The sequence below is a fragment of the Cheilinus undulatus genome, linkage group 15 (genome assembly GCF_018320785.1).
Source record: "Cheilinus undulatus linkage group 15, ASM1832078v1, whole genome shotgun sequence".
NCBI lineage: Eukaryota > Metazoa > Chordata > Actinopteri > Labriformes > Labridae > Cheilinus > Cheilinus undulatus.
This window is the reverse complement of record NC_054879.1, coordinates 10,338,969-10,358,405: the sequence shown is the minus strand read 5'-3', so window position 1 is coordinate 10,358,405 and position 19,437 is coordinate 10,338,969. Positions and strand designations below refer to the sequence as shown.

The 19,437-nt window shown below is 39.3% G+C and overlaps 1 protein-coding gene across 1 annotated transcript in view; it reads right to left on the bottom strand.

Annotated features, from left to right (window-relative positions):
* The window catches only part of spegb (striated muscle enriched protein kinase b), an 85,497-nt gene that overhangs the window by 13,454 nt on the left and 52,606 nt on the right, over nucleotides 1-19,437 (bottom strand). Inside the window, exons 22-36 of the mRNA XM_041806773.1 lie at nucleotides 18,877-19,077; nucleotides 18,599-18,656; nucleotides 17,561-17,638; nucleotides 17,172-17,344; nucleotides 17,031-17,057; nucleotides 16,745-16,897; nucleotides 13,636-13,678; nucleotides 13,470-13,538; nucleotides 10,640-13,370; nucleotides 10,406-10,555; nucleotides 7,104-7,220; nucleotides 6,498-6,665; nucleotides 4,115-4,237; nucleotides 3,495-3,659; nucleotides 1,399-2,167 (exon numbers count right to left, since the gene is read on the bottom strand). Of these exons, the coding sequence (XP_041662707.1) occupies nucleotides 1,399-2,167; nucleotides 3,495-3,659; nucleotides 4,115-4,237; nucleotides 6,498-6,665; nucleotides 7,104-7,220; nucleotides 10,406-10,555; nucleotides 10,640-13,370; nucleotides 13,470-13,538; nucleotides 13,636-13,678; nucleotides 16,745-16,897; nucleotides 17,031-17,057; nucleotides 17,172-17,344; nucleotides 17,561-17,638; nucleotides 18,599-18,656; nucleotides 18,877-19,077 (5,025 nt within the window). The remainder of the gene's footprint in view (nucleotides 1-1,398; nucleotides 2,168-3,494; nucleotides 3,660-4,114; nucleotides 4,238-6,497; nucleotides 6,666-7,103; nucleotides 7,221-10,405; nucleotides 10,556-10,639; nucleotides 13,371-13,469; nucleotides 13,539-13,635; nucleotides 13,679-16,744; nucleotides 16,898-17,030; nucleotides 17,058-17,171; nucleotides 17,345-17,560; nucleotides 17,639-18,598; nucleotides 18,657-18,876; nucleotides 19,078-19,437) is intronic.

Below are 19,437 nucleotides of genomic sequence, written 5' to 3'. Positions count from 1 at the left end.
CTCTGAATAAAAGACTGATAGGAACAACACTGAATGTCAGGACTGACTGAGAAAGAATTCAGTTTATGCAAAAGATAAATTCTCTGTTTCCCCTTCCTGACAATAGTCTCAGTGTTCACATCAAACATGTGCTCAAATATTTGTATGACCTTACAATCTCAGCTTTTTTTTTTTTTATTATGAAGGGTGCACTCCTCAACGGGTTCTCTCTGACTCCTGAAGTCAAAGATCAGCTCCTTAATTTTCAAAACATTTAAATCTAAAAAGTTCTCATCACACCAGGAAATGAAATCAGGTAGAGCCTTTCCATGATCTTACACTGGACCTTGAAGGAGGGACAGCAAAGCTGTGTCATCAGAAAACTTAACAAGGTAGCTGCCCTCCTGAGTGCTCCTACAAGCATCAGTGAACATGAAAAAGATGAGGGGGGAAAGGACACAGCCTTGTGGTGAGCCTGTGAAGGTAGTAAGGGAGTCTGACAAATGGCCATTTACAGACACCCTCTGAGTTCTGTCTGTCAGAAAGTTGATAATCCACAGGACTAACTGATGAGGCAAGTTAAAATCATTGATCATTCCCTCTGTTAAAAGGTGAGGCAGCATGGTGTTAAAGGCTGATGAAAAATTAGCAAACAAGAGTCGTGCATGAGCATGTCGTTGTTCCAAATGTTTATAAAGGTTATTAAAGATTTGCATCCTCCACACCTCTTCCTGCCTGGTAAGCAAATTAGAGTGGATCAAGTTTACCCTCCACACTTAACAACACAAGATTTTTCACTATTTTCTCAAAAGATTTCATGGTTAATGATGTTAGGGCTACCAGTCTAAAGTTTTTTAGTTGTTAAGGGTCAGGACCAGGGGCCTTCCTTATGTTCATACATTTAAGATGATCTCACAACATGCTCACTGATTACAATGTTACCTTCTGAGGAGAGAGACTCTTTGAGAAGGGAGAGATTTTCAGAAAAATCATATTTCTCAAAATGACAGAAGAAATTATTAAAAATGTTTGGAATGTCTGCATCATTAATTCCTTCAATTTTAAAAATGCTCTTGCTGACTCTAACCTCCTAAATTTAAAGAGGGCATGGACTTAATTCCTCTCAAAGCAGCTCGTAGATCACCACTACTATACTTACATTCAACTTTTTCTTTATATAACCTTTTAGCCTTCCTTATCTCATTTTTAACTAGATAACCATGTTTTCAAAATACCAATGTGGTCCTGTTGTAAGAGGATTTCTGCACCTGAGTGGAGTCTGGTTTCAATGACAAATGAATAAATAAGAGCATTTGTGGTGCATGCATTTCAAACTGTTCTTCATTGACAAACTGCATATGTCAGATTATATTTGACTAAGCTGTGAGAGAATTTTTTCCTGGTTCCGGTAGTCATTACCTTGCTTTCTCATCCATAAAGGTGTAAGGTTTCTGTGGGACACCTTGGCGCAGAGACCCCTCTCCAGGCTTGCCCAATGGCGTCCTGCGCCCAGAGGGCGTGAGCCGTCCTGATGGTGTGATCCGCCCTGATGGGGTACCACGGTTGTCCCCTCCCTGCAGCACTGGCGTCAAGCTCTGCACCACCACCACGGGTGGAGAGAGGGTCACAGGAGTGACTGAAGGGGTGGTGGTGGTTGGAGTTGTAGCGGGTTGAGAAGGCGGTGTAACTCTAGAGGTTGCAGCTGGTACATACATAGGGACAGATGATATAGGTTTCCCAATTGCAGGCACTGGTGAAGGCGGTTTGTTGGTTACGGAGGGCGTTGCAGCAACAGGACTCCTTGGTTTGGGTGGAACCACAGGAGGAGGAGCCAGTTTGGATTGTGGTTTGCTCATACTGATGCTCAGGGTGGTCTTGGCCTTGGCTGGCACTGCTGCAGTGGTCTGAACAGGAGCTTGTTCAGACGGAGCGGTACTAACAGGGGGAGTAACTGCAGGACGGTTAGCCTCAACCTGCACCGTGGGTTTGGCGGTGACTGGAGAAGGAGGTTTGACCACTGATGGGGCAGGAGCTGCTGGAGAGGGAGTGGTTGGTGCTGCTGGAGTGGGTTTACTGGGAGCTGGTTTAATGGGAGGCACTTTCATGGATGACATCATCACCACAGGGGGAGCAGGAGTGGTAGCAGGGACAGTCTTGACCACCACAGTGGCACTGGATTTGGCAGGTTCTGATAAAAGACAAGGAGAGGAAGAGGACTTGGTTTGAAACATTGATGCAGAGCAATGATGTACACTTTAGACATGAAGCGCATGTTGATTTATAAACCCCTATTCCAAAAATAGTTTGGACATTGCTGACACTCATTGCTGAAGTATTAATAGGGGATTTTGTTCCCATTCTCTCTTGATGTATATCTTTTAAATAACTCTACACTGCAAGGTTTCGGTTGACAAATATTCTGCTCCATAATGTGCCATACATTTTCAATAGAATAAAGATCTGGACAGCCAGCAGTCCAGTATAGTACTCAGACTCTTTAACTGTGAAGCCATGTTCTTGCAACTTGTGCAAAATGTGGCTTGGCATTGTCTTGCTGAAATAAGCAGGGCCATTCCTGAAAAACAATGTCCATAAGGAAGCATATGTTGCTCTGAAACCTGTGTGTACCTCTCTATATTAATGCTGCCTTCTCAGACATAAAATAAGCCATGCCACTATTACGCCCCATGCCGCTAATACACCCCTGCACCATCACAGATGCTCACTTTTGAACTTTGAGTCAACAACAATCTGGCTGGGGTTTTTGTTCTCTTTTGACCCTAATGATTTATAAGACTGTATATGGTGAAATCTCTAAGCAGTTGTAGATTGAAAAATGTTCTTCATAAACTGCTGGACTTTTGCCTAAACAGTGTTTCACAAAGTCAAGAACCTCATACCACCATTGTAAATAACTCAGCATTTCAGATGTGCTCATTTTACACCCAATCATGGCACTATCACCTTCTGCAAAACCTACACACACGTGGAACTTCCCAACATTCCCAGTCTTTTCTTGCCCCTGTCCCAGCTTTCATGAAAAATGCTGCCAACATCAAATTCAGGATGTGTGTAAATAATACACACACATTTCACATAACGTCCAAACTTTATTTGAAATGGGGTTTATACTTTTTCGGATGAGCCTTATTTGAACCAAGTAAAATGCCAAAGAGTCGAACATTTTCTTGTCAGTATCATTTCAAAAAATGTGTTCAATAATCCATCTTTTAATCTTTACAAGGAAATAGCTTAAAATTAAACAATTATTTAATATCTCAGCAACAGCTTGTTACCTCTAAGTTAAAGTTTTTAAATCAGTATTTTGACACTCAATTTTCAAATTGCTATCTCATTAAAGGCACACATATGCTCACAAGCTGTTAACATGGGTTAAATGTGCCCTACTCAAAAAATATAAAACACAATGGCCTGCTATAAATACAATAAAAACCATAGACGTAGATTTTGTGAGTATTTATCAGAAAAAAAAAACTTTCTTTTGTTCTAATCACCTGTTGCATCCAGGGTCACTACCTCAGAGAGGTTGCTGTAGGGACCCTGGCCAGCTTTATTCACACATGCCACCCTGAACCTGAAGGAGCCCCCTGCTGGCAAGTCAACCACATTGTAGTAACAGTCTGCCACCCCGGTAGCAACGATCAACCAGTTCGTCTCACCTGCAGAGTAAAAAATCATAGAAATAACAGATTATACTATAAAAACAGGGTATGCTATTTGATTATGTTGCACATATCACACTTTTTAAAAATTTGCTATCAGTGAGCTAGTCTCAAACCTCAAATGCGCTGATCTCACTGAAGTTCAGCACAAATTACTTCCATACAGAAAAATATTGTCTCGATGTTGTGAGGCTGTAATGCCATGTTTATGGTTGAGGTTGTTAAACCTTGTCTTTCCTACATAATGTAGTCCAATATTTAACTTTCATCACATTATGCCATAGCCCGAAGTAAGCCAAAGGCCTCATATGACCTTTAAAGGAGAATACAGTTTGATACCCATAATGCAGACATTTCAAAACAAAATGTTGCCAACCAAGACAAACACAATATCTTTTTAATAATCTATCCAAAAACGAACAAGGCATTAGATTGGTGTGAGCAAAACTGACCCTCAGTTTTCCTCTCCAGAGAGTATGTGCACGGGGCCATGGTGTCTGATGGCCTCCACAGCACCAAGGCTGTGTTGTTGTACTTCTGAGGTATTTCAGGGGTCCCAGGACGATTAGGCAGACCTGTGAAAACAAATGTATTTGTAATGAAAAGTATATTATTTTTTTCTTATTGCCCTCCAGTTCATCTCAGTCTCTCCAGTAATCTTAAATAGTGTACATTGTTCTACTGATGGTAAAACTTTGTAATAACTACACACTTTAGTAAACTACAGGCTTTAGTAAAAACCTAACTCATCATCTACAAAGCATTATTAATTTCTGTAATTTATAAACACAGCTATAAATGCTCTATTGATGCATCAGTAAATCATTTATAACCCTAACCTTAAATATTCAAGAACACTGCCTACGCCAAACCATCTAGGAGGTTTACAGCTCAAAATTGAACCTCTGACCTTAACCAGAACACCGTGGGTGAGTATCTAACCTTGTAAAAAAAATCCTGTATGCCTCAACTGAACCAAAAAAAGTGTAGCTGTTGGGTTTTGCTTTCTCTCCCCAATGGCACATGTAGTATCATTTCTGTGTTCAAAACAAACTTTATTTAAATATAATTACTTCTTCCAGCAAACAGAAACCTCTGTCTCTTATTATCAGATAAAGAATTGTGGCCCATGACACCCAAGATGGAGGACTGGTATACTGTCATGAATGATATATATACTATGTACAGGCCAATTTTCTCTGTAGAGATATGAGCTTGGCAAATTAAAAACACTATGGAAGAACTGGACTGAGTTTATATTGCCAATTAGACAAAATTTTAACATGGGAAAGACAAAGCACAAGATGCACATTCCAGTACAGAAATCCAAATATAATTTTGAAGGTCTAAACAAGAGCATAAGCTTATGATCAGTCCTCATTCAAAGGGTAAAAGAGGAAACTAAAACAGATTTTGATTAACATCCAGGGGCTCATAAAGGATCAAATTTTCTGCCAATGCTTCATGGCTTATTTTTCTTCAATTTAAAGAAATGTTGGTTTTAATAAAAAAGGGGGATTGATTATAATGTAAAGGAGATCTGCAAAATACCAGATGACCTGTATGGTTTATTGTTAGACAAAAAGAGAATTTAAAAATTCCCTGTGGCCAATAATACCAGATAAACCATCCAACAACTAAATCAAAAACAAAGTAATTTTTTTAATAATAAAAAATGTCTTCCCTTTTCTTTCTCTTCTTTTCATTAATGCCATCCTGATTTCTGTTTTTTTAGTACATTACTTTACCCTAAAAATAGTTTCTTCTATTAAAGACTCTGTAAAGTGATAATACATCTGTATTTAGGTTTAATGTATGACAGGCCAATGTGTTATGAACCACCAGGCCAAATTTCATATCTGTCTGCTCTATTGGACCTGTTGGTGCTCAGTGTCAGCTACCAGAGAAACAGTCAAATTTATGGCATGACAGACAGTTCAGAGCAAAAAAGTCTCGGTGTCATTCTCTCATCTTGTATTTAGGACTTGAGGTGTTTCTTATATCTCATCGTCAAGTTATGTGAAATTAAGTCTCTCCAATTTATGAGATGTCTTTGTTGTTGCTGCTGAAAACACTCAATTTCCTAAAGTTGATCTTCAAAATAAAAGTCTTCATTGATGCTTAGCATTGGAGACTTTAATTGTGACAGACCTGGCAGGATAGACCTTGACCGATAGTATTAATGGATACTTTACTAAACTTTAGCATTGCAATGCTAACAGACATGAGGGATTAAACTGGTTCTTCTTGTAGAGAGACAGCCACAGTCTGCTTCTTTTAATCATCCACGACTATAGACAAGTGAAACATGAACTAAAACACACCCTCAGCAGGTAAGATGTTTGTTCCTGCTGCATCTAATAGACAAGTACTCCAGAATCTAACCTGTCCCTTGACCTTACAGTCACCTTATGGTCAGAGAGCAGCTTCCTTGCTTTGTGCCAGAGCAGAGACAAAGTCTGTTTTCTGGCATAAATATCTCTGTTAAGATGCTTTCAATGATTTGTAGGCTACTGTGGCTGATAGATTCGGCAAATTTACCTCACAATTAACAAATGACATCGCCAGTCCACATATTTGCCCTGCCAAAATTAAACCCATTGCCATCAGTTTTGTCCCAAACCTAACTAAATACTTTACTAATCCATCAATAAAGCATTTAAAGCTGTTTTTATATATTGCACTTACAGTATATTCATTGATAATGCTAGTGTGTAGTTATTGTAAAGAACGGCCCTATTATGGATATATAGTCAAATTTATACTGTGCACTGTTTGCAGGACTATCACAGCTTACTACTTTGCATATCAAAGTGATGTATTTCTTTTTCTTACGAGCAAGAGATATTGTGCAAGAGCTGGATACAGCAGCCAGAGGGTTTGTAGCAACACATTCATAGACCCCTGCATCTTTTTTGGTGGTCTGCATGATCATTAGTAGCTGACGGCCATCAGGGCAGGCGATCATGTTCATCCTGGCATCGATCTGCAGCGGCTTCTTATCTGAGGAAAAGAGCATGCATATAATTATTTTTTACTGTAAGATGCAAGGAGGAAGTTTTTAAATTACAGTATTATAATGAATGATATGGATGGAGAGTACAAAATGTCATTTAAAAAGTAGTTCTAATATAATCATAAAACTCTTCCATGACAATTTATCAAACACAACTTATCAGAGGGTAGTCAGACACAAAACTGCTGGTTTAATTTGTTTCTAAATTAATGTGGAATCTCAGTTGTTTATCTCATCTTCTGTGCTGCTTCTGTTGTCATGGTAACACATGTTAGCATGTAGAGAGATGTAATCTAAGACATTATTATGCCTCTGCTATCATGTACCCAATAGTAATTATGTAAATGACTGTTATTATCAGGTGAAGTGATACTGAGCATGCACCTGAGAAATGTGTTGGACTGTGTTGTTGTTTAAATTCTTACCTTTCATCCAGGTGATGTGTGGGTGGGGGCTGCCGGCTGGTAAACAGCTGAGAGTGACTGGATCTCCCTCCAGCAGGACATGATCTCTCAGTTTGATGTGGAAGACAGGAGGGAAATCTGGGAATTAAAAAAATAATAACTCTTAAATTTCATCCATAGTGTATTGTGTAATGGAGCAATGACTTTAAATATCTTGTTAATTATGTTATTCTAACCTTTAATGGATAACATTTTATACAATATGCAATATTTTTGTTATATCATGTACAAAATAGTACACTTGCTACTATGCATTTATAATGTAGTGCAAAATTAATTTTTACAACATAACGTCTTGTCTGATGGCCAAACGGCACCATTTTGGTCTCATCAGACCAAAGAACTTTCTTCCACTTGTCTTCCCACATGCCTTTTGGCAAATTCTAGTCCAGATTTAATGTGACTTTTTGTTCCAACTGGTAAAGAATCAGGGCAACAATTGTTGTATGCAGAATCTCTCCCATCTCAGCTGCTGAAGCTTGTAACTCCTTCAGAGTAGTCATAGGGGTCTTGGTGGCCCCTTTCACTAGTCTCCTTCTTGCACAGTCACTCAGTTTGTGACAACAGCCTGATCTAGGCAGATTTACACATGTGCCATATACCTTCCATTTCATGATGATGGATTTAACTGAACTCTGGGGGATGTTAAGTGCCTTTTAATTTTTTTCTGTATCCACATCATCTGTCTTATACTTTTCAATATCTGTTACTGTGAGTTGCTTGGGGTGTTCTTTTGTCTTCATGGTGCAATAGTAGCAAGGAATAATGATTAACCAGTGACTGAACCTTCCGGACACAAGTGTCTTTATACTACCTTCACATGAGACACATTTACTGCACTCAGGTGATCCCAGTGTCACTAACTGTGAGACTACTAGCACCAATAGGCTGGACCTCTGTTGAATTAAGTCATTCACTTTAAAGGGGAAGAATAATTCTGTCACTTATTTTACCTTATATATTTTTTATTTAATTGACATTACTTTGTAAAAATCTGTTTTCACTTTGAAATTTCTCAGAGGTTTCTTTTCATCAAAAAGCTAAATTATATTAACCATGATTCTTTCTTTAAATTTACTTTAATTTACTCTAACTAGTTGCTCATCTTTCTGCTGTTATTTGAAATAATCTGGCACTAGAATTTATCTGGAGTTATCAAGTTCTACCTTATTTATGCATTATTGTTTTTTTGTAATATATTTTGTAGTTTTTATGTCTTGTTATTGTTAAATTATCTTCTTAATACTCTGTTTTGAGCAGGGTAACACTTTAACACTTTAATCTGTTTTATATATGAATACTGCTCTATAAATAAAACTGCCTTACCCTGCCAATCTTATTTCTGATAGGCCTATTTAAAAATTATGAATTGCTCTACCCAGTGATATCCATCATCATCACTGGGCCCATGGTACAACTTCCTGCCTACGTTTAGGTTTTTATATTGTGCCCACACACACTGTACCGTCTATTTTTTTCTATCTTTGGGAAAAGATATTTATATGTACTGAGGCATCAAACGGAAATTCATGAGGTAAATGGTTGCCATGGGTTCACTGATATCTAGGAGGATGATTTACATACGTGTTATGAGCTGGTAGGAAAGCTATCTTAAAGGTGCAGGTGGGCATTTTGGGAGAAATATTTTCTTCTCTTCTTAATTGTCTTGATCATGATTAGGAATTAATACCCCTCTCTCTTTTTGCAGCAGGCTATTTAAGATTGAAGTAAAAGAAACACATGAAGACATAGCTTGGCATGACTTTAAAGAAACAAAAGCAGCTACAAAGAACATCTTAAAATCGCTATCTGACACATAGCATCAAGGCAAAATCCATATATTGCTTATTTCTACAAGGTTGTGTGCAAGGCTATATGTAGAAGCGATCACTCCAAGAAGTATCCACTGGTTGCTGGCATCCTTGAGCGAAAACACACTTTGTTTTTCTATACTGAGCCCACATTGTTAGCTGGTAAAGCCTTTTATTTAATGTTCGGATCCAAAAAGTCTTTTAATTCACATGAGATGGCTCATCTGATTTTTATGAATGTAAACCCTGGAGTTACCAAGGTCCAAAGCACTACAAATTAAAAATTGTTTGCTCAGATTAATGTAATATATTTATTATAATAAAAGTAAAATGGCCAGTGTGTTTTATTCTCAACATAATGCCAGTTCTGGTTAAATTTAAGTCTCAGAATCTCAAAGTGACTCTTTAAACACACAGTATGGGCATTTTGTTGCTAGGGGGCTCTTAATCAAGACTAAAAAGGGGAAACATGCTTTTCAGTCCTGCCCACATCCGCTGCTTACTTCTTGTTTCAAATCAAGAACTCAGAACACGAAACAGCATTTCATAAGGTGTATTTATGTATATTGGTGTATTTATTTAAGGTTATGTAAAACATCTACTGGTATGTACGATGTACAGAATGTAACAGTGGAGAAATATTTTTTCAACAAAGACATTTCAGTTCAAAAATTTGACACACTGAACCTTAAAACTGTATGTTCTTTTTCACGAGTTGAAACGTCTTGTCTCCCTTAAACAGGGTAAAGGTAGAGGAAGTCTTACCCTATTTTCTGTGGCAATTCTTTATTTCCCAAAATGTCTATGTTGCTTTACGCAGCCACCAAATGGGCCTGGTAAGGCCGGCCACACACAACAGGATTTTAAGCCCGATTTGAGGTAAGAATTGCCTCCCGATCATGGATCGAACGATCATGGGTCTTGTTTCAAATGACTATTTGTCTGACTAAACCTCATGTGTGTGGTATCAACATGATTGTTTTACTGCTCCAAATTGCATCACAGCCTCCGAGACCCGAATATCAAACATGTTTGATATTGACAATTCTAGGTCGTAGTCCCTCTGACGGAAAACCCACAACAACCAATGAGAGCAAGCAGACCAGGGAGCATCACGGGCTGGGTCATACATTCTTAACTTAATTCCAGCCAGGATTTCATCCTGATTCTGTTCCTTGTGTTATGAAGCCTATGGTATTGATGGATATCCATGTTTGTTATTCTTCTGAAGTCACGTGATCACGCAAGGTCGGTAGGTGTGTGGTCTCAGAGTCTGGCTCAGTTGTCTAATGTGTGACTCAGAGGGTAGAAGATAAAATCGTTTGAAATTGTCCTTATGTCTGTGGTCTTCCACCTTTTTAAAATCATCTAAGATTTGAAAATCATCTATTGTGTGGCCAGCCTAACAGACATTAAATCAAAATCTCTGTTTGAAATCTCCTTTAGACTCACCAGAAGCTAGTTTGGAGTACTGGCGTGAGCGAAGGGCACTGCTTTCTCTTGAGATTGCTGTTGGTATGTCAGGTTGTGATACGGTCTTATCTCGTCTCCCTCTGGTCAGCCCCCAGCGATCCCAGCGGGATCTGCGCTCTGCCTCCATACCTTTAGAGGAAAACACAATCAATCCTTCAAAATCAGGTAGAGTTCAAAGTAAATACTTCAATAAGCACAGTAACAGTTTTATACCCTTTAATGTGTCGGACTTTAGGCTGGACATAGAGTCTAAAGACTCAGACGAGGCACCATTGCTGGCTTGAGCTGCTAGCTGATTCTGAGGAACAGTGGTGACCTTTGGAGCACGGCTCTCTGAGGTTGCACGGCGAAGCATGGAAAGAATCGGCGTCCTCTTTGAATCCTTGTCCTCTGAGGCTTTCCTTTCTTCTGAGTAGCTACGAATTCTCGTGGAGATGCCAGCCACTGTGGATTCAATCTTCTTGCGCATTGCCAACACAGGTGATTCATTTGGTTTCTTCACATCCTTTTCCTCTTGATCTGCCATTGAATCACCTCCATCCATGCGAGCCATCTCCACATCCTTCTTGTCCTGTGAGCCTCTCCTGCCAATAGTCCAAGAAAGCCTTCGCCTTGACGCAAGTGAATCCTCCTCTTTGGTCGCTTCCTCCTTGCGTTCGGTCGACGGAGTTCTCTTCAGGCGCATAGATAGTCTTCTCATAAAGCCTTGGTCCTTTTGAGCTTCACGGAGGTCCTGGACTGACTTGGACTTTTCCTCAAGTCTCCTTGGTGCCAACTCCAAAGGCGCACCAATTGGCCCAGGTCTGTATATCTCCTCCCCTGACTCTGCAGAGTCCGATGAACTCTGTGGTTTCTCGTCATTCTTTGAGCGTGAGAGGAATTTCAGACTTCTTGAGAGAGATGACTCTCTTTTTTTGAAGCGGGCCTCAAAGACCTCCTCAGAGGTAATGTCTTCAAAGTCCATTCCTGCTGAGAGCTCTTGTTGGGATGAGGAATGTGGGATAGTTTTTGGTGGACTGGGTTCTTTCGTGATCATTTCTGGTGAGGCTACTCTTGAGTACACAGCGGGGTGCTCAGTGGTGGAAATGCTGGTAGGCTTTGGTTGACTGGGCAAGGCAGAGGGCATGCTGGCAGATGGAGGTGTTACAGTTGATACTGGAGATGACGGGGACTCTTGAACAACAACGGGAGTAGACGGGCCCAAAGACTGTTCGCTTTGAGGCTGAAGCGATGGCACCATGATGGTCTGCATAATACTGGCATAAGCTGAAGTTCGTCCATCTGGGAGAACAACTTTAGCAGGAGGTGTGGGTGTTACGTAAGTAGAAACAACATTTGTTGGGTGATGAGAAGATTCCTGTGCTGATCTCACCATAACTGAGCTTGTGCTTATAATCATATCAGAGGATGGTGGAGGCATGTGTACTTCTTCTTCTACCTTTTCTTCAGAGACTTCTACATTTTCCTTTTCATTTGATTCATCAGTGCTGATATGTCTTTCCTCTTCTTTCATAACCTCTTCCTTCTCTTCTTGCTCTTTTACTTCCTCTTCTTCCTCCATTTTTTCTTCTGCTTTAGAGCTCTCAGCCAAAAGAGTAGGAGTAGAAACTCTTTGGCCTGCATACTCTGATTCAATCATTGGTTCTTCTGATATGCTCATGTCTTTTTCTGAGAAGCCACTTGTGCTTGATCGTTCATCAAAATTGCTATCTGTAGTCAACCCATCCATCTTTTCGTTCATACTGTCATCAAGCTTCAGCTCTTTCTCCATGAATGATTCCTCACTTTCTGTTTTAGTCGGACTTTCCTGCAATACTGACTCTGGTGTTGGTGGTTTTGGCGATGGTTCTCTAGGTGTCGTTGGACGGGAGTCAAACTTGATTTGCTCAGTTAGTGCTGACATTGATATAGCTTCCTTGAGTCGTCTCTCTTCTACCTTTTCTAAGGGAATCTCCAAGGGAGCTCCGGACCGGCGGTGTAAAGCTATAGGCTCTGAATCTCCTTGACTGAAAGAAGCAGTTTTGCGCAAAATTTTGGGTTTGGGGACTTCATCCCTTGCTGAATCACTGGAAGCAGCTCTAATTAGCGGAGGTGGGCCCAAACGAGCAGTACGAGGGTAACGATCTGAGGGTACTGCCCGTTTTTCATCACCCATTCCTAATGTTTCCAGCAGTGGTCCTCTTAATCCACTCATCTTGTTGTCCACAGAGCCACCACGAAGCAGACGCTGTCTCATCAGCTCCAGTTTGAGAGCGTAGTCCTCTTGACTCATCTTTGCCGTTCCTGGACTAGTGCTCCTCCGCGGTAGCTCCATAGAGACAGCTTTCTTCAAAACTCTCCTGCCGTCCTCTTGGTTTCCCTCTGCAGCGCCTTCTTCAGGTGTTATTCGGAGCAGAAGTGCACTGTCAGCAGAACCCCCACGTCTCAGCTCTCCTCTTCGTCGTGCTCCCTCTGGTTTGTCTGACTCCATGCTTGAACCTCTTCTCAGAGGCTTCCTTGCCAGCTCTGACTTTTGTGGCAATTCAGTAGGCGTTTCTTCATCTGAAGAGCCCTTGTCGTTGTCTGGTGACGTTCTTTTCCGCACGCGACCTATACCTGTTAAATCGACCCCTTCTTTATCCACCTGATTTGGGTCACATTCCATTGCCTCCTGGGCCTGAACGGACCCAGACCATTTACCATTGCCATCTTGTTTCCCTGTTTCCTGCTCATTGGTCTGGATGTCATTCAGTGACATCCTGGATCCAGAAAATTCCATGTTGAGCGGCATTGGAATAAATGGTAGTTCATCAAGGTCTTCGTCAGAGTCTGAGGATGATGACGGCAAAGGCGAGCCTTCTTTAAGATGCCTGGGAACGGCGATGGAGATATGACTGGATGAGTCATTTAATAACTCCGGGATGGACCTCATGACCATTTTTGATTTGTAACTGATCAGTGAACGCTGGGAAAGAGAACATAAAATCAAACATTTAAAATATCTACATAATAGACAGTGTAATATAAGAAATCCTACCAGAATTAGAAGTGAAATAACACTCACCTGCCATTTTCTGCGAGATACAAACTTTTTTAGTGCTTCGGTGCTTATGGCCTTCCCCTTGTTGAGAGTCTGTACAAAAGAAAAGACATTAAATTCACTGAAATAAATCAATGAACCTTCTTTGGTATTGTTGAGTGGAAACTGCAGCAGAAAAAGGTAGTTTTACCTTGAACCAGGGGTGTCGCAAACATTCCTGAGTATCAGGTCTCCTAAAAAAAAAATTGCAGATTTTAGTCTTCAAAGTTTGAATTTTTTCTTCCTGTCTTGTTTAATACACTGTATTCTTCACTGTCTTTAAAGACCCTGTAAAGTAAAAATAAATCTGTATTTAGGTTTGTCGTATGATAGATCACTGTGTTATGAACCCCCAGGTCACATTTCAGTCACATAAAGCATCTCCAAGTGTATAAAATTTAGCATCAAATCATGAAAAATGAGGCAGTAAAATCTGCTCCAGGATGGTGTGGGTGTGTCTGTTGAATGAGCTGAAACCACGCCCACTCAGGACAAGGGTAGTCTGCAGCATTAACCCCCTCACTCATGGTGTCATACTTGGAAAAAAGATTTCCCCTAAAAACATGAACCAATAAACAAAACATGCATAACTATAATGTTGCAATGAAACATGAACATTATAGAACGCTACAAGAGTACAAGACTGAATTCCTTTGCACAAAATGAACCAGAAGTCCCTGCTCCAGGTGACTGCTTCCTTCCACAATATTGTAGTGTTAGAGGGGCAGGGTCATTCTCTACTGTAGGCTCATGACATCGTGAGCCCACATATTGGCCCCGCCCACATGAAACCAAGCCAGGAAAGAGATGAAATGGCCTAAATCCAGTCTCATGTAGATCTCAGAGTTTTCACATGTTTACAACAACCATATTCCAACATTTCTAGAGTGTTAAGACAGAAACTTTGGCTTTCACTTTACAGGGTCTTTAAAGAGGAGTGGTAGTGGAAGGCAGAGGAGGAGTTCAAGAAAAAGGCCAGATAAAGAAAAAGAAACAAGGGATGCCCGTGTGATGAGCATGGGGTAGTGAAAGAATTCATTTAGATGAGCGTCTTTGTCCACATAATAACTACTTAGGCTGTTACAAAACATGGAGGAAATGTTGAGGAAGCTTTTGTGAACAAATAAAACTGACAAAGCCAAAGGACAAACTCTATATGTTATCTTAACAAGCATTGCTACAAAAACTGAACTGAATAGCTCCGTGGTTCTCAGTTTGCCTTGCCAACCATCACCGGCACATTGAGTGGCTGCAACCCAAATTTCTGAAATTCTTCAATCATTTAAATTCATTCATGAAAAATGTTGTAGATTTGAACTAGAATAAAACATATGACTGAACAAAGATGGCACAAAACAAACATATTTGCTCTCTAAATCCAAATTAGCTTAAATATATCCACAAATCATGATAGGTATAAGTTTGGGGAAGCAACATTGTTCCACATGTTTTGGTTATATACCAACTTGGAAGGTTTGTGGAAAGCTATTTTTGATGCCATTTTTACTATATCAACACTTAGAATTGATCCATATGCCCTCATATCTCTTTCTGTGGTGGTTCCTGAAGAGATGCAGTTACCAGTGGGGGGTCAAAGGGTCAAGGCCTTTATCACCCTTTTGGCTTGCTGCTTGATACTTTTGAAATGGAAGCATGCTGCCCAACCCTCAGTATCTCATTGAATAAAAGATGTTTGAAAAAAATGTACACTGTGTGGTCCTGAAAGGAAATTTAATGAAGTGTGGAGATCCTTCTTGACACGTTTTCATAAACCCACCACACAAGTAAATGAGCAGTTGTTGAACCTATATGTTTGCCCTTTGACACATACTCTCTATCCCCAGGTCATATTGTTCCTGGTCAACTTTTTGTTCCAGTGAAGTTGGATTGTGGCCTCTTGTCCACATATTTTAATTTTTCAATTATTTTCAATATTTTTTTTTTCCTAACATACTAACATCCTTTACATTTGTTGTCGGCTGGTTTTATAAAGTCTGGGCCAATGCAAAGTGTCAAACATGGTGCTGACTATGACAATTCATTATTGAATAATGTGGAAATCTAGTGCTTTTAATTTCCTGAAAAGTAGTTTTATTGGGAATGAGGGGTTGTGACTGTTGCAATGGTTTGTAACATCTTTTTTTTTACGTCAGATTGCTGCTGTTACAATTTATTTACATACAGAAAGTCTTGTATTTATTTTATCTCTGTTTTATTTAAACTTTTTATCAAACATTGTATTCAAGTGTGACAGACTTAACTGTTTGAGTGCCAGCTAGGGGTAAAGGGTTAGTTGTTGTGGGGTAGGTCTAGTGTTTTGTTTTGTGTTATTTTCAGTGAAAATGTACATAAGGTTGAATAAAAAGAACTTTGAAAGTCTGTTTAAAAACAAACTAATACGTTTAACAAGAACATGTTTATAGAAGCCCTGCAAGGACATGCATGCATACATTTTATTTTGCTCTGTTTCCTGATGATATGTAAACTTTGGTTGTTTTCAAGAGATCTTGATAAATAAGCACATTATCATTGGAAAAACAGTTTATTATACCAAGAAGGCAGGAAAAAAAATTAAGGACTTGAAAAAACCCCCACTAAAATCCACTAATTTTCATTGCAAAACAGAGTAAAATAAAACACGGTGATGCATGTCTGCTAAGGTCTTCTAGACATTATTTAATTTTTTCAGCATTTGCTGCTTTTGGTCCTAACCTACCAGTTGAGAATCACTTACTTAGATGAATGTAACATTCAGGTTACATCAGGTTTGCTAAAATTATTTCCTTAAATATCAAGGTTTTAAAAATAAGTGACAAAGTTCTGCAAATCACGGAAGAAATCAAACTATCTGTTCATACTGGGGTCGATTTTTTATTCTTACTGTTTTGTCAATAAGCTGAATAAAATCAAGGACATCATTTGGAAAGGGTTCATGAGTTTTCGCTCTTTGTCATTTCTTTAAAGGGAAAAACATTCTTTGGACTGTGAAATCAATCTGAAATGTACTGCATCAAACAATACCAAGCTGAAATGACTCAGACCAAACTGTTCTACATTTTTGATGAATCATTAAACAAGACCCAAGGACTGAATCGTCTTGTAAGGATTCACACACCTACTGAATATGTGTTATACTCAAACTCAAAACTTATTTCCAGAAGGGTTTGTTGCAGGTGTTATTTCTAGTTTATACTTCTTTACAGACTGTTTTTACATAGAGCAGATCTTGAGAAAAATAGATATCTTGTGTTGCTACTTACAGCCTGTCTGACACAAGCAGTTTTATGATGAACCCTTTGGCCTCTCTGCAAAGATCGGCAAACATGTTTTCCTCGAAGGCCACATTATAGTTCCTGATGTTCAGTACAGAGCTGCGGTCATTCTCTCCAGCAAAAGGAGAGACTCCTGTCAGACTGATCACAGAGAGAAATACTTCAGATTTACAGACATGAATCCACAAACATTTCAGAAACTAACAGTAAAACCATAGTCTCCTAGATTACATTTACTAAAAAAGACAGTGAGAAATATAAAAATGATACTCACCACAGATATGCAATAACTCCCACTGACCTTGGAGAATAAAGAGAAGAATCAGAAAAAGATATTGTGTAAATCAACTACAGTAAAAAATAAATAAATATGGCTTTATAAAGATTACTGTTTTTACTTGTAGAGATACTCTACCAGATGTCTGTTGCCTTTGACACAGGAGTCTGATTGACAATTTCAGGTGCAACAAATTCAGGTGTGCCGTATTTACAGTACTGAGCCTCATCAGGTGTGATCTCCATTGCGTTTCCAAAGTCACAGATTCTGATCTGATCACCGTGTGGATCTGCCATGAGGATGTTATCAGGCTAAAGAGGAAAACAATGTTTAAGAACCATCCACCCAACCATCCATTCATTTTCTATGCTTATCCCTTTCGGGGTCGAGGGGGGGGCTGTAGCCTATCCCAGCTGTCTTTTCTTGAGAGGCAAAATAAAAAAGAATGTATAGTAGAGATGAGCCAAGTCTTTTATATATAAAGCGACAATGAAAGAATCAGTGAAGTAAGGATCTCTGGTACTGACCTTTATGTCCAGATGTATGATGTTTAGATGATGAAGGTAGTCCAATCCCTCGAGCATTTGTCTTATACATGAACGTACCTGGTGGTCCAATAACACAAACACATTAGTACTGCTGTTAATTTTCATAAATAAACTGTATTAATCTGATCATTAATTTAAGAATTTTTAAAGTGAGGATTTTTCATTTATTTTGGAAATGTTCATGATGCACACTATGAAGACAAAAGTATTCAGCAGCCTGACCATTACACCAGCAGGGACTGTATTGACATAGTATTCAAATACATATAATTCAATATGAAGTTGGTCCCCTTTAACACTTCCACTCTTCTTGGAAGGCTTTCCACAAGATTTTAGAGTGTTTCTGTGGGAATTTTAGCCCATTCAATCTATAGAGCATTTATGAGGTCAGGCACATATGTTGGATAAGAAGGCCTGGCTTGCAATCTCAGATGCAGCTCATCCCAAAGGTGCTTAGTGGGGTTGAGGTCAGGGCTTTGTGTGGGCCACTCAGGTTCTTCCACACTGAACTCATCAAACCATGTCTTTATAGCCCTTGCCAACCCATTTTTGTATCACAAATGTTTGCAAATGGAGACTGCATGGCCAGGTGTGTGATTTTATACACCTGTGGCAAAGAGTCTGATTGAAATACCTAAATTCAATATTGGACAGGTGTGGCCAAATACTTCTGTCTATATAGTTATCTTTTAATTCAGACTGTAAATAAAATACTCTACCCATAAATAGAAATCAAAACTTTGCTCTCAAATGTACGTCGCTTTGGAGAAAAGCGTCTGCTAAATGACATTGTAACATTGTAACAAATAAGAGTCATTAATGTAATGTCTTATAAAATCCTTCCCTCGTGCAGTAGTCAGACAGTGTACACTCATGTGTTTTAGGGTAATGGAAGAGCTGGAAATATTTCAGCTCTCGACTTATTAAATCCAGCTTACTCTTGCTGGTTCCTCTAAAATTGTCGACACAAGCTTAAACCGTAAGATTTGCTGCGTATTCAAAAAACACCGGACTTACATCCGACTCCATGATGGAAGATTTCCTTGTAAATCTGTCAAGCAGCTCCTCATGGCATCTTTAAAAGTTAATTAAGGGTATCCTCTCTGGGAACTTGGACTCATTGTACAGTAACTGCATCTTGTATATTAAGCATTTACAGCAGACACAGAATAATAAAGCACACAGTAACAGCAAAATAAGCTAAATCAGTTTTGAAATAATATTTTGCCTTATTTTAGCCTTATTGTGCACTCTGCGTTGGACCTTCCTCTGCTTTACTGGCATGCTAAGGATACAGTTCAGTGATGATGATGGCTGCATTCTTTTTCTCAAAGGCGTCATGAAAATAAAGCACTCTCTCGTGGTCCAGCTTGGAGAGCAGATTCATTTCTCTTAATGCAGACGCCTTCTTCTTAGCCCGCGTGGAAATGAACTTTGCAGCATACTCCATTTTGCCAATCTTCTGGGTCACACGTTTCACATAGGAAAATGCACCTCTGGAAAAAAAACACAACCAGGTCAAATCATTACTTTGTCCTTCGCTCATCATAAACTAATAAAATGGAACATATTTAAAAATGATGGAGCTAGACAAAAATGAAGCAAAACAGCTGTCTAAAAACTAAAAACAGGTATGAGGTCAAGTACTGGCTCTTTTGCACATCATACTTCAAAGTATGGGGTTTCTTTCATTCTTCTACTTAAAAAACAAAAAACAAAATGAATGTTGAATATAAAATGAAATACCACCTCCTGAAAGAACCAGACAGTGTAACAAAACAGAAATAAAATAAGATACATGTTTGTAAAATAATATCACACCTAGCTGACAAAAATTCTTCTATCAAGTTACTCTG